Source organism: Diorhabda carinulata, chromosome X (assembly GCF_026250575.1).
Source record: "Diorhabda carinulata isolate Delta chromosome X, icDioCari1.1, whole genome shotgun sequence".
NCBI classification, from domain to species: domain Eukaryota; kingdom Metazoa; phylum Arthropoda; class Insecta; order Coleoptera; family Chrysomelidae; genus Diorhabda; species Diorhabda carinulata.
In genome coordinates, this window is record NC_079472.1 from 21841830 (window position 1) to 21857702 (window position 15873).

The following is a 15873-nucleotide window of genomic DNA, read 5'->3' on the forward strand; positions in this document are numbered from 1 at the left end:
TTTTATATTAAGGTCCTTACATTTTAGCTTTTTTACGGCAGATGTGAAATATCTGTGGAAATAAATTTGTTTCTCTGTTTTTTATAATAATAACAGGTCTATAACTCCTATTTGTGTGCTAAATTTATCATTTCGCTCCACATATACATTCCTTTGGTTTTATTATTAAAATGTAATTTGGATAATTTGATACTTGTAGTTTTCATATTTTAAGTTACCTCATATAACCTATAACAAATCCTTGCTAGAATCATTATTTTTTTTCCAATTTCCATGACTGGATTCATTATTTTTATAAAAAAATTAACGTATATAAGGTTAGTGATATCTTACAAAAATTCGAGAGAAAAAGAAAGAAATGCCAAACAATATGAAGACAACTAATAAATCGAAATAAATACCAATGCATAGAAAATTTAACTGAAACACAATACGAAATAAAATAAGTTCTCTCTTAGGCATTAACTGTTCATAAATTAATCTATTAAGACAAATATATTACTTAATATTGAATTCAACACTATTTATGAATTTAACCAAACCAATTCCCAACTTAAAACTTGGAATTATTTAATTTTTTTTTTCACCTGTTTGATCGTTATTGACAAATAACTAAAAACTATTACTAGCATGTTTTTTGTTTCTGTGGTTTTTTGTATATTATACAACATAGTTTTATCATGGTTAGAGTGGCCATAACGGCCATAAATCCTCCACGAACCATGACGAAGCTGCACGAACATTCGGTGTAAGTCTCTCTAGAATCCAACAAGTATTATAGCGATACGAAGACTCATCTAGTACTTCAAGAAACTGGCCAGTCAACTCCCGAAATAATGGTTTTGTTATATGTAGTGCAAATTTAATATTTACCATCATTATTCACCTTCAAAATATTCACTTCATGAATTTTTTTTCTCAAAAGCTAATCCTGTGCTATAGTTATTATAAGAGCTTATATAGACTTCAATACACCCTGCTTTGTTCAAGGTTGTTATCTATGTTTCTTATTTTGGATGTGCTGGTTGGTATTTCGTCTTTGATTTTATCTTACGAGTACACAAAATAATTGATTCTGTTATCTAAATATCTATACATCATGGGTATGGAGCTCTCTTCCATAATCTTTGTTCTCCACGTCACGTCTTCAAGTCTGCTCTTATTCCAGCTTTTTATCCTTTTTTGGGTAGAGATATTTCCAATGTTAGCTCCATTTTTCTTTCGTATTGTATATTTGTGCTTAATTCAATCATTAAATTTATTTCCTTTTTGCATATTGTTGAGCTTAACACATGCTTCAGATTATTTGGAAATGCGAATACAGGGTGTTTCACAAAAGGTGAACCGATGCTGGTATAAAATAATGATAATCATCATTATCAATTAGTAAACATTATGTGAATTGAAAATTTTTTATGCGTAAATAAGACCCCATCGATAAAGCGGATACATTTAAAAAAATTTTGACTGATGGTTTTAGTTTCTTGTAACGTTTCACAAAAATACAGTCTAATCAGTATAGGATCTTGTTTTCAAAGTCAAATTAGTATGGTCGCTGAGCAATTGCAGGTCTTAGTATGAAACAAACAACAATTTGATGATCATGTGTTTCGGGTCTCAAACTGTTGTTTGTTCCATACTAAGGCCTCCAATAGTTGAGTACCCATCTATCCTAGAGACGGGATCACTTTTTTTGAAACTATGCTATTAATATTTGCTTTTATTGTTTTTAAAACCGTGTTGTTAATGAAGCGAGCTTTCTCAAATCAGCAAATAATTGTTTTTCATATTAAATTTTCCATATTCGTCAGTCTTCCCCATATATTGACTTTCTCTATTTCCTTTTGCGACAACATTGGTCATTTTATGTCTCAATCCACAAAAATGAAATTTATTTACGCGAACACGCAATTAAGGTCACAGTTAACAAGCTACAATATAAAGAATAATCAATAACTTCTGTCACTGATGATATCGTAATGAGGTTCAGCTTTATTTTTCCTTCGTTTCCCTCTAATAAAATTACTGTAACAAAAAGTAATTTCACGGCAGTAATATTCTGTTTGGATTTTCTCAATCTCCAGGATAGGACTCGGTTCAAAAATGTATGCGGCAGGTTTTTGTGTGTTTTTTCTTGTATTGCAATAAAGTACTAGAATTTGAATTAAAAGAGCTACGAATATTTCCTGAGAACCAATATCTTCATATGAGGTGTAAATATTATAACGTGCCACCCTCTAAATTGTCAAATATTCAAATATATGCACGTCACACTTCTATTCAAAGGACTAATCTTGTATGTTTGATATGTAAATCTCACAAATAATTAATGAAAATATCATCTTGCTTTATATGTATATTAGATGTTGAAGTTTAGTGAGATAAATTTCTAATTTTCTAAAACGTCAAGAATTACAAATCAATATTGTCTCTTTTGAAATGACTCATGAAATGCTTCTAATTCTTCAAATTTGGAAAAATCTCAAAGTATTCTTAGGTTGAGTTTGTGAATTCATGAAGAGAAGAGGTCTCAAGAACTCATGTGAATGAGGAGTTAATTAAGCCGCAAAAATTTCTTATTGGTTGAGAACTCACTCATTCGAAGTTCTGGATAATAAAAAAAATTAGGCATTGAGACTATCAACAGCATCGAAGTTTTCTATGATTATATATTCATTACAACTCGAACTCAATAGACTAAACGGGTGTTTAGTGGGGGTCGCCCACTGAAAGAAAAAGGCAAGGAACACAATAAGAACACAATTTTAGTGAGAAGGATGGGCTTGTTTATTTTTCAAAATTTTATCAAATGGTGCTGTTATTTTTGAAACGTTAATAATCAAATGATTTTCTAATTGCAGTCTATTTCTCTTTTTAGTCTCAATGTCTACCATTGCAGAAAACGTCAGTTCACACAAGTATGAAGTGGCGAATGGCACTAATAATTTTAGAGCTTCCCTTGCTAGCTCTAAATAATCGTGTTTTCTTTTCATCCAAAACATGTCGACACTTTCGGAATAAAATTCCATTTCAAGCATGCCATCAGCAGCTAGATCTAGAAGAGATTCTTTCATATTTGTGGTGACATCAGCCAGATCTATTGACTTGTCCAAAAAAACGGTTTAAAATCCATCTACGCCTATTGTCAGCTTCAGAGTGCAAGCCTGGAAAGTATGTCAAAAGTTTCTCTTGTTTGTGCAAGCTCTGTATTAGGCAAGGAATTTGAGCCCTTACTACAAGACTTTGGTTTGATGCGTTACCTCCAACAATCTTCTGAACACATGTAAAAGACTCAAATATATTGTTTTGCAGAGCGGATAACCACAAACGAAATTTTGCGTGAAATGCTTTGACTTTATCTTTAGCCGTTAAAATATTTTTTTCTCGACCTTGGAGGTGCTTACTAAAATTATTAAGGTGACTAAAAAGATCTGTCAAAAAAGCTAATTTCAAGAGCCAAATAGGGTGACAAAAACGATTAGCATATTTAGATTTTGCATTTTGTAAGAACATTAACAATTCAGCTCTCAGTTCAATACCTTTCCTTTGGATAGCCACCTGGCCTCTGTGTGATAAAGGAGATTTTGATAAAGTGAGCCCATATCTTCACAAACGATTCTAAATAGCCGAGTTTGCAAGGCTTTAACTTGTATATAATTGACAATTTTTATTACATTCTTGAGCACGTCATTTAAATCAGAAGGTACAGGTAGCACCTAGAGCCTGTCGATGAAGAAAACAATATCGATTTTAATTTCGCAACGAGTCCGCTATTTTTGTCAGTCATAGCTTCAGCACCATCGCTACAAATCGCGATACATTTTTCCAATCAATATCGTGGTCGCAAGTGCTTTCTAAAACATATCGTACAAACACTGGCGTGGGGCACTTCCTGTCGCCTCAACAACAATAGGTCGCAGTTTGGCTCACGTGAGTTGGTATCCAAATTAAGTCGCAGGTAGCTTTACCAACTTACCTTGTACCTACTTTCAACTCTCGCGGCTTGTAGAGTAGATCTGAACATAAAAAGTTAAATGTATCAAAAGAGAAAAAAAACATTAACGTAGTCTTTTAATTAAATTATATTATTTCTTAGTCTTTCTATGGCACAAGGGGGTCGCCAGAATTTTTCAACTTGTAAAGGGGTCGCGAAATCAAAAAGATTGAAAAACACTGGACTAAACCATCGCTAGTTGCTATTTATACGAGCATGGTCCCAGAAGTACCAGGCCCAACAAAGTAAATTTAAAAAAAAATATTTTTATTTTTCAACGTAATCTCCTTTTAGCTCGCATAATACTCGCCGTTGATGGTTTTCCCTTTTTCAACATAGTTAACGAAAATTATTCCAGGAGCATTTGCATGCAGATGAAACATTGCCAAACACCCGATAGAAACGTTTTCACGATGCTGATTTTGTTCCAATGTATGCCAACACGGCACTCATTTTGCGCACAGCTTTCTCATGTCCAATTTTTCAGTTAAAATGCTATGTACCGCCCTTTTTGAAATTCCTACTACGCTCTGCTAGATTGCGCAATTTCTATCGATTATCATCCAGTACCGCATTGTGGTACATTTCTGTACTCTCACTTCATTTGGTCGACCACTGTGATGCTTGCCTTCGCAGGTCGTAGGGTCTCGTTTAAAATCTGCTACCCAATATTTTACTGTTGATAACGAAGGAGCTGGCTCACATAGAGTAGAATCTAGTTCAGCTTTTATATTGGTTAGAATATGGTTTTTCAAATAAAAGTATTGTATCACATAACGATGACCAATTTTCCATGTTCACAAATTCACTGAAAACGTTCATTACTGATACTGCTAAACAAATACTAAGCAACATGGTGTCTTCAAATTTCAAACATATGCTGTATAGATTGTTTACATTCCAATATAGTGGTATTTTTCAAGCAACTAACTCTAGGTTAGGCCAGGTACTTCTGGAACCATCCTCGTATGTTACTTCATATTAGAACAAAAGAATATTTGTTTATTTTTCACCAAATCCAGAAAAACTTATGCCATTATAACTTGGCATGCTTCAACAAAACTTAAAGTCCCATCCTGTCGATTGCGATGATATTTATGAACCATTTTCACCCTTTGAGGTCAATAAAAAAAATTCTCATTTATCTACACTTAATGTCATTTTCGCGAAACCCGGTAAGCCAGTAAATTTTTTTCTTGACAAAGATGATATTGAAAACCATAACGCTGATGCTTGTTTCTTTGTTTTTCTTAACATAAAGTTATACCAGCATAATATATCACGTTTTTTTTTCGAAGAAGCTGTTGTTCGAAAAATTTACGATTCAATTCTTGTTAGAGGCTTTAAAAGAAATCTTAGATATGATATTTTTAGTAAGTTTCCAATTGATAATAACAAATTAAAAAGTTCACTTCAAATTATCACTAAACTTCCTACTAATATATTTATATATATTAGTAGGAATATATAGGAATATATATATATATATATATATATATATATATATATATATATATATATATATATATATATATATATATATAGGAGACTGTTCAAAAGATATCTAATTATAAATGATATTAAAGACAAATCAATAGAAAAATTTGATGTTACAAAGAATAAAAATGTAATGTGATGTAAGCTTTTCGAATAACAAGTCAATATGTTTTTTAGGATGGAACCAATTTCCTTCTATATGCCATTAAAGTTATGAATTTTTTTAATTAGGTACTCTTGATATCTATCAATCCAGTTTGTTTTTTCTGATAAATGTTCTCTTTATTGAATTCACACTGTTTGTCTGTCTCCATAGTAAAAATTTTGTAATCAACATTAAACTAACTTACCCGTTAACCAATAAACTCGAAATTTAGCATGCTTACCAACAATACATGAATCAATTCAAATATCCATGAAATTATTGACCAATTAGTAGTAATTGATTGAGTTATTATTTGATATGGAGATATTTGTTCATGACTTTATCATGGCACTAGTGACAATTATAATTTTTATATAGTTTGCAGTAGATGGCGCTGGTAATAATTATTCTTTCTATATAGTTTGCAATTAAAATACAATTGTTGGATAGGAATTTTCAATAAATATTTTTGATGATTGAATCTTGAAGCTGACTATTAAAAAAAAATTCGCAAACGCTACATTAAGCTTAGTAAAATCCTTATAATTACGAATATAAGAACCGTATTGCTTGAAGCTGACGGAACAGGAACCTTCCAATAACCGAACATTAGCTGAAAAAAATTAAAACCATGGTGTAAATTTCATATAAAGTTTATCTATTTGTTATATTGTGTTTTATATCCTCTCATGAATCGCCATTACGTTTGTTATTGTTATAATAAATTTTAAATTTTGTCCAAACTGTCATTACCAACTTCTGACCACATACCTATCAACCTTCTCCGCCACGACCCCTATCTTGTCCTTCAAATGAAACTTTATACCATACTTTCATTCCAGAAAATTCGTCTTCCCGGCATAATATAAAATGGAAACGTGTTGGTATAGTATCAGGTCGTTCGGTACGATTGGATACCATAATTTGGCCTGGTGGCGATCTTTCGGTAGCCGCTGTTTCATCTAGAGCGAGAACAGTCTTCAGAGTAGTTACAGCTTTAGCTCCTCCTTTCGTTATGGAAAGTGAGCTTGATGAAGATGGACAGTGTCTTAGAGGTATGTTGTTAAATTTAAATAATAATTATATCTTATTGCGAGTAATATATTTAATATCACACTTTGTAAGATTGAATTTATAGCAACCAAATCCAATACGAGTCAAAGAAACTATAGATGAAGGAATGGTAAGCAAGAAAGTGGACGAGACAATAAATGAGGACAAAACTTAAATACTAGAATTGAAGGACTTGAAGAAGATATACCGTAGATACATGAAGCATTTGATCCCAAAAAGTATACGTCAAAAAAACATAACTGGCAAAAGTATAGTAGAAAAAGATAAAGGATAAAGAACTTACAATTCCACAGGAATAACACTTCTAATTGTACTCCAAAACAATATGTAAAATATTCCAATTGTAGTTGATTGGCTCGTATTAAATGTGTAAATCATTATAAAGGTTTTGTCTCATTACTTCATGGAAAAAATCCGAAAAAAGTTCAATGAAATGGATGTGATAATATCTAGTCCTAAAAACATCTATCCTATTACTATAAAGATGTATTATACCGAGGAATAGCTTAAATATCGATCCCAAATATTAATAAATATTTTTTCTAGGTCTTCCATGTCATCGCGTTTTGACTTCGGACAAAGACAACCTCACTCTAGTTTTCAACGAAATGCGGAGACTAGAGGAAGAGGAAGACGACGCACAAAACGACCAATCAGAATTTTCGGATTACAAACAATTCACCAGCGATTACGGTGACGATGACGAACAGTTTTTCCCTTTTCAAAAATTCAAATACAAGACAAACTGTTGCTATGGACTTTCGATGGATCTTCTAGAAAACGTTGCTCAAGAACTAGAATTCGATTTTAGGTTATATATAGTTGCTGATGGTCTCTTTGGTTCGAGGACAGTGCAAATGAATAATAAAAGGTCCGAGAGGGATGTTGGGAAGAAATTTTTGAGTTATAGGTGAGCAAAAATTTTATTAATTCTACAATGTCTAGCAATGTTTGGAAATTTTTTTTTCATTTTTGTTCTCAGTTAGATGTATATTGTGTATTATGAACAAGTACATCAATTTTTGCATTCTTAAAAAAAAAAATAAATACTTCTCTTGTCATCATTATGTAGCCGAATAATTATGTCACTTAAAGATAGTGCACACTGCTTACAACTCTTATTCCATCATTAAATTGTTCTTATTATTATCGTGATAATTCAAACTTAATGGTTCTTGAACGTTTTGTAATAAAAATAATAAAAATCCTATTATCTTTCAAGAAATCTCTCGTTTCCCTTTTTGTCTTATTCACGGTAAGATATCTGCCAAGCTTCCATTAAACATTAGTCACGTTAAAGTTAACATTACATTGGATTGCTGTCGGATTCGCAGTAATATAACTATTTATAAAAAATATATTACACTTCAAATGTTTTACAATTGGACTCTTTTTAATAAATTTCTTCATCTTCAAGGATTTTTTTTAATTCAAAAATATTTATAATTTACTAGCTATAAGCAAAACGATAATTTATTGAAACGTGTGTCAGATTGTTAGGCCCGATAGCAACTGGAAAGAAACTAAATTCAAAAATGACTGAAGTTAAATGGTTGCATTGATAAGTGACATATCTATGCACGCACAGCAGAGCCAATTGTGACGGAAACCTGACCGACTCAAAAGTAAACAATCAATATTTTCAACAATTTTGAGCTTTCCAGATTTTTTCGTAAATCAACAGATTTAATTCCTCATTTTAACTAAGTGAAAGAGCTAATCTACATCCCCTTTTCAAGTTTAACTATAAAAAAATGCATTACCTCAAAATCGAACCAAGCAATTCAGTTAAAACTTCTTTTCAAATGTACAAACCATCCATCTTTGAAATATTGCTCGCACATTTGGTCGTCGACTGATACTACCACGGTAGATGCTCTTCCGAGCTGTCCAACATAATCCTTAGTAGAGCAGTATTTTCAAGACCTACTTGACAGACATGCGTGGTTCATGAATACCGAGTTCGCATGTAAACACCTTGAACGTCAATTTATCGAGACTTCTTTCGTTGGAAAAGTGTAAACCTGTGGAATCAGCTACCTAGGCATATCTTTCGCGAACACTACAACCTACAGAAGTTTGATATCTACAGGCACCATTCGAATTATTCAAGTGTGAAAGGGTTTATTCTATTGTGCTTGCTTTTTCCATGAAAAAGATAACAATATAGTTCTAAGAAACAAAATGAAGACAGTAATTTCAGTAGAACGAATTACAAACCTGTTGAAGCTCGTGTTGTTCAAATACAAAACTTGTTATTAATTACAAACTGGTTGGTGATTTTCATCAGAAATGAGCTTCTATTGAGTTGTATTCGGTCTAAGTATAGTGATACTGTAAAAAGTGTGTTGAGTATTTTTAACTGTGTTAGCGGAGAGGGTAAATGATAAGACAATGCAAATTTGGTTTACCCAAAACAATACGTGCTTAAAGCTTGAAGGATTTATGGGAATTATCTCCAGAACACAACTGAGCTTGATTTGTATAAATTTCAATTCTACCTGCGCGGATTATACTATATAATGGGCCTGGGACATTGATAACTCAAGAACGGTTAAGATGTGGTTAACTCTTAACTCTATTAGGCTATCGACCAGCTACCGCAATTTATATTTCAACGGAACAATTGATTTTCAAAAGTGGGATTTTCTTCAATTTTATTCACTTCTAGAAATGGAATTATCACATTGAAATATTCGTTTTCATTCGAGAGTTACCTCGGCTGTAGGATTTTATGAAGTCCGCTGTTTTGGATGCGATACAATGAACTCGGTTTAATCAATTGACATTGTCGTATTATTACATAGATAGTGCCTCTATTGAATGATTCTAGGGGTATTTGTAAACATTGTTAATAGACAGTTGCTGTTGATAGTGTCACAATTCCTTATTTATGAAAACTGGGTTGATGTATTGGTCCATATCCATTAGTTGTAACTCTTACAAGAACTTGGAGAGAGCGTGCTAACAACTTTTCTAGTGGAAATGAATGTAGTTTTGAAATTTGAACCAAATTTCGAGGTGTTCAATGTTATTAGGTCGGAATGGGGATATTTTCGATAACTTCTTCTATTTTCGTGCAAAAACATAAAAGTTTATAAGTTATATGGTGCAGCGTTTAATATGCACATACTACTGTTATTAAGATTAAGATATTAGTCCACTTCATCGAATATAACCCGTTCTTAACAATAACGACAAATTAGCTGCACATTAAATAAAGAGATAGTGATTATAATGAAAAATGATCACTAACTCAAGGACCTAAGATCTTCATTAGAGTACTTCTACAGTGAAAAGGAGATTGAAAGAAACTAGCCTCTCTGGAAGTGCAGCAGTAACGAAATCTCTGTTAAAACATCAAAGTAAATCAAGATGTTCCAGTGGGCTAAAAAACATAATAATTGGATGCATGTTTGAAGTTTTCGAGGCCGAGAGTTTGTGCACAGGTCTGAGGAAGAACGGATTTTAGATCCATGTGTAATCCCGACTATAAAATACGGCGGAGGCTCGGTGATGGTTTGGGAATATTTTGGAGGAAGGGCGACTGGAGATTCGGTCAAAATTTTAAGAATTTTGAAGAAAGAAGGCTTTGAAAAATATTAAAGAAAAAGGATTACGTTTTGGCTAGCGCCTGATCGGTAAAAAATTCATTTTCTACCATGACAAAGATTCCAAGCTTTCCTCGAAGATACGCAAAGAGTATTTAGAAGGATTGGAAATGAAGAATATACTGAAAGTAAGGATTTAATGATCACAGTCGCCAAACCTCAACACGATTAAGTTATTGTACTACAAATTGGACAGAAAAGCTAGGAAACTGTGTCCTTTTTTCTATTCACATCTCTGGAATAACCTGAAAAACTAATGGAACCAAATAGACGACGATTATTTGTCGAAATACCAAAGAAACGTTACAGTATTCTCAATAACAGTTGACGATAATCAAAAATAAGATCGAGCACTTTGTGTTACTGTGTAAAGATATGAATTCTAGCTAATAGGTTTGGTGAATTCTTCATCTTAATTGCTATATGCTTTATATTCATTATTCTATAGTAGACGTTTTATTGATTGTTATTTCACATGCTAATGACATGTAAAAACACGAGTTTTCATTTGATACATAAAAAAGGAATGTCTTCTTGCTCCTTCAATCTCAGACAGTACTTGAAACTGTAAAAAGAAACAGCTATCCTCTAATCACCATAAAAAGAAAAATCACGCAAAAATTCAAGCAAAGAATTTCCCTTTTTTATTATCAGAAGATTATTCAATAGACTTTTTGTTGCAGGTTTAAAGACGGTCATGTGAAAAGCGAACGAGTCAAAGAATTAAATGTAGACGATGCTAATATAAAATGGAACGGGATTGTTGGCGATTTAGTTTCAGGAGCGGCCCACATGTCGTTCGCCGCCTTAAGTGTTTCGAGTGCAAGAAGTGAAGTGATCGATTTCAGCGTTCCTTATTTTTTTAGCGGAGTCTCGTTTCTAGCGGCTCCCCAACAGAAATCCGAAATACCTTTGATGGCTTTTTTGTTACCTTTTTCGCCAGAATTGTGGATCGCTATTTTCACAAGTAAGTGAAAAATATTCGACCTCATTTCATATTTGAACACTGAATTAGTTTGGGTAATATACTGGAAAAATAATTAGTCAGCGTTAACTGTTGCCAGTAAATTGTTTAACAATCTTGAACCTGACTTGTTATCGTATTATATAGATAGATTAGAGACTTAGTCAGCCATTCCAATCTGTCTCAATTATACTTAAACTTCTCTCAATATATTGATCGAGTTTAAATTTCGCCATCGCGTTTTCTCACATACTGTGAAAATACATGGATTTTGAATGATTGAGTGAAAGTTAATTTGAGAGGAGCAAAAATTGCACGCATATTCAGTGATTAGTTAGTTCCATAATAAAATATCAACAATCAAACGCTCCCTGAAACAGCATTAACATAGATCCACAGAGAAAATAGCGAAAAGTCCAAGCGTGCTTTAGATTAGGCTCAACTTTAGAAGTTTTGCTGCAGTCAAGCAGTCAAGTCTGGTTATAGAGCCTGGGCTCGATTTCATTGTTAAAACTGGACCACGCTTGATAATCGTGACTTTGTTGCCAGCACTGCCGTTCTTGGTTACGAGGATTGGGGTCATCTTGTTTTCCAATTGCCAAAAATTGACAATATATTTAATGCCTAGATACAGTATTACCTACACACTTGATCAGTACAGATAAATTATAATTTTTTTGTTCAATTTCCAAGTTGATGCACCGTTTCTCTTGTTAGTCAGTTCTTCTTCTTATACTGTATTTGCTAATAGCACAAAACATGATAAATTCGATACTTTCGATTGAAATTTGATGCTTCTTATTTACTTGTATGAACGGCTATAGTCCTTTATAGTTTATTTATACTTAATACAATATCGTATACTCGTATAATTTTTGTACAACCGAGATAGACAAGCTTTCTATTACTGATAAGGATAATGTTATTGGTGATTTTCATTGATTAATAAGTAATATCAGAGATTTTTATGTGTCTGAGAAATCGAAATTAGCGATGATAACAATAAAATTAATCGTTCTTATTACGGACATTGTATCGCTCTTCTAACAGCCGTATTATACTCTACGGCTTTTCGGATTCAGATCACCTATCAGCTGATTGCGGATCCCAGCCCAGTACGAGATTTAAATTGCAGTTTCCGAACGTCGCTTTCGATTTTAAATGGACATTTCAAATTTAAAAAATGTCTTAATAGAACTTTTGATTTATGATATTTTATCTGTGGATTGTGAATGCTTGATAGAATTATCATAGTTACAGATGTCAAAGTTCCCATTTCGAGTGATTTTCATCTTGCATATCACAGAAATGGATTTCATAAGATCTTCAAAATGAGCATTGCTCTCAACAACTTATACTTAAGAAAATATTCATCCAACATTCTTATATGGTAATGCACATCGTTCTTTGTTATCTAATGCATTTGAGAGAAAATAGAAATCTTGATATGATTTTATGTCACAGCTAAAGAAGCAAAGAGACCGCAACCGCAAGAGCTGCGGATTATAGTCATTAGATAAGGGGACGCTGGGGCTTCTATTCGGACATATCTCGTTCTGTCGAATTTCTTTTTAAGCAGTGGTGTAGATTTTTAGAATTTCTCGCTTTGTATGTAGTAGTTTGTTGACTATAATTACGAACTACTAATAAATTAATTTGTCTTTAGATACCGAATAATTACCCTGCGACTATGAGGTTGAATCATTATTTTGAAAATATATATTTGTCTCTAATAGAATCTTAATTTGTAATAATCAACAATTTTGATTTTGATTGAAAAAATATATCCGAGAGATCGCTAAGTGACATTTTCATTTGAATATGATTCCTTGTACAGCCACCGCGACTGAACATCAACTTTTTCTACAATTATTTGCTGTATTCAATATTATCAAGAAGTGTCCGAGGCATTGATTATTTCCAGTTAATCAGCATAAGCTACTGACTTAACATGGTATTTTTAAATTGCAGCACCTTGGAGTCCTGCAATTTAACAAATGAGATCCATCATTCGAAATCCATTTTTAAAATTTTGCGTCTGTCGTCAATCCCCGTATAATACGTAGTTGCTCTTATCTTGATAATGGTATGAGATAATCTCTATTTATCATAATGCGATCCTCGGCATTATTTTCAGGTACCACATGTTACCGCACTAAATCGGTTTCACTGCACGTATTGAAATATAGTTACTCCTACTCCCACCACTTAACAAAAATTTGTGATAAAACGACGGATTAGTTTTCTATTCTTCTGTATTCCAATCGACAGAAAACCTTTATGATAATGACGTGGATTTAAATCCTGTATCAACTGGATTATATAGGATGAACATCATCATCACCAAGCCTTTCAATCCTTTGGATTATGGCTTATAGTGCTTTAAAATCCTTTTTTGAAGTGGATTATTTCTCGTTCTCTATTTTTGTTTTCTTTAGTTTGCCTTGGCTGCTTTAGTTATTATTTTTCATTCCTTTCGGTTCCGGCATTTTGCTCTCTATTAAGTGCTCTTAGAACCTCTCCAAGACTTTCTCGGCCTGCCTATTCTCCTTGGGCCCAATGGGGTCAATTTTGAGTCTTTGTGATTTTATGTATCTCAATATCCTTTCCTTTCCCAGCTCTTTCTCTATTTCTTTTTTTTCTCCGCTCTTCTTTCTCCCTCCTGTGTTGTGTTTGGACTTGTTATAGTTCTCATTATTTTTCTCTAGGCTCTATTGAGTTCTTCTTCTTCTTCCCTTTTGTTGATAACTATTGTTTCCATCGCATACGTGATTAATGGTCTTATTTGTACATTTTTATTTTGTTTCATGTGGTTTTGTTTTTGTTTTTTAATAGGTTTCTGTTTCTTCCAATGGCTTGATAGTTGTTTTGTAACGTTTCCTTTATCCTGAAAGGATCATATAAGCTGTAGGTCAAAAATGATGACTTGACAAGGCATAATAACCATAAAAATTAAAAGGTTACTTTAGCACCAAATCCTTTTGTTTTATCGGTCTTAAGGTTAATTTTAGAGTCGTATCTTCTATTCTTTTCTACATAGCTATATTCGTTATATATTATTTATCATACTGATATGGGCTGCTTCTAAGTCTTATTCTTTTCATACAATTCGTACTGATCCACAATATTACTGAGTAGTTCAATTGTTAGACCTTGATTCATCAGTGTTTAGGCTATAGCTGCATCTGTCAAAAATAAAATTCATTTTCTCTTTGATTATGACAATCTCTAATTTTTCCAATTTCAAATTAAAACGTTGTCCCTATGCAGATTTTTATCATATTAATGAAAAAAATCAGCTTTACAGTAAAAATGAATTTTTTTCATGTTAAAATCGTTCAAAAAATAAATATTTTCTGAAAACTGAAGAAAAAGGACCATCAGCAGAATAAATGGAGGGTACGAAAATTATTTTACCAATAACCAGCTTTTTTTGATACCCAATTGAATTCTTAATCTCTCCGCCAATGGAGGTTACTGATAATATCAACATCATTGCTTCATGACGCCTCAAATCGCAAAAAAATTATATAATTTTCTTATAAAAAAGCCCAACCTCCCAACCGAGATATATTTTAAGCTGACGTCGTCTATTTTCACCAAGAGAAAGAAAATAAGAAAAATTACCGATAGTCGTAATCTAAGAGAAATTGGCGGAGAAGAGGAAATAATGAATTTCCAGTAACGAGGAAAAAATAGGATTTATAGAGAGCTGAAGATAAAGGAGACGGTCGGTTTTGAAGCGTCATATCTAATTTTAAGTTAGGTGTCGTATGCTTTGTTATGGTAATTCTGTTCACCTTCTAAAGTTTTGTTTTTAAGAACAGTATTTCTGAATATTATTTGCAAATTATAAAGAAAAATATTTCGTCGATCGACTTCCGGATAATAAATTTCATGGTTTCCAATATAAATAACGTGTTTTTCAAAATATAATAATTCCTCTGAGCTTGAGTTTTACGGCGTCGTAATTCTGGTGAAAAATATTATATTTTCTAATCAAATATAAAACTCAAAACTTCATGATTGTCTATTGTAAATAACTAGGAAATAACAAAATTGAGGTGATAATTCAATCGCGTATATATTTTCAAATAATTGATATCTGAATCGCTCATTAAATAGTTCCGATATACTCATAAAAATGTATGAAATTTATACGATTTTCTCTCTCTTTTGTTATAGGTTTGAATATAACTGCAATAGCAGTAGCAATTTACGAGTGGTTAAGTCCTTTTGGGCTCAATCCTTGGGGTAGACAACGATCAAAAAACTTCAGCATGTCTTCGGCGCTTTGGGTGATGTGGGGACTTTTGTGCGGGCATCTCGTTGCTTTTAAAGCGCCTAAAAGTTGGCCGAACAAGTTTTTAATCAACGTATGGGGTGGGTTTTCCGTGATATTCGTGGCGAGTTATACCGCTAACATTGCGGCGTTGATAGCTGGATTATTTTTCCATAATACTGTTAGTAACTATCATGATAGGAGTGTAAGTATTATATTTTCCCAAAAATTTTATACAGTACAATATTAGCACGAAATAGAAAAATCATTTTGTTAATTTATCAATCCTCATCCCGGTTTTTTACA

At 32.7% G+C, this 15873-nt stretch overlaps 1 protein-coding gene across 2 annotated transcripts in view; it reads left to right on the top strand.

Annotated features, from left to right (window-relative positions):
* Positions 1–15873, top strand: part of LOC130900809 (uncharacterized) — a 146682-nt gene that overhangs the window by 116354 nt on the left and 14455 nt on the right. For both annotated transcript variants that reach the window (XM_057811688.1, XM_057811689.1), the window contains exons 7-10: positions 6479–6691; positions 7257–7620; positions 11005–11288; positions 15471–15772. In XM_057811688.1, coding sequence (XP_057667671.1) covers positions 6479–6691; positions 7257–7620; positions 11005–11288; positions 15471–15772 — 1163 coding nt within the window. The remainder of the gene's footprint in view (positions 1–6478; positions 6692–7256; positions 7621–11004; positions 11289–15470; positions 15773–15873) is intronic.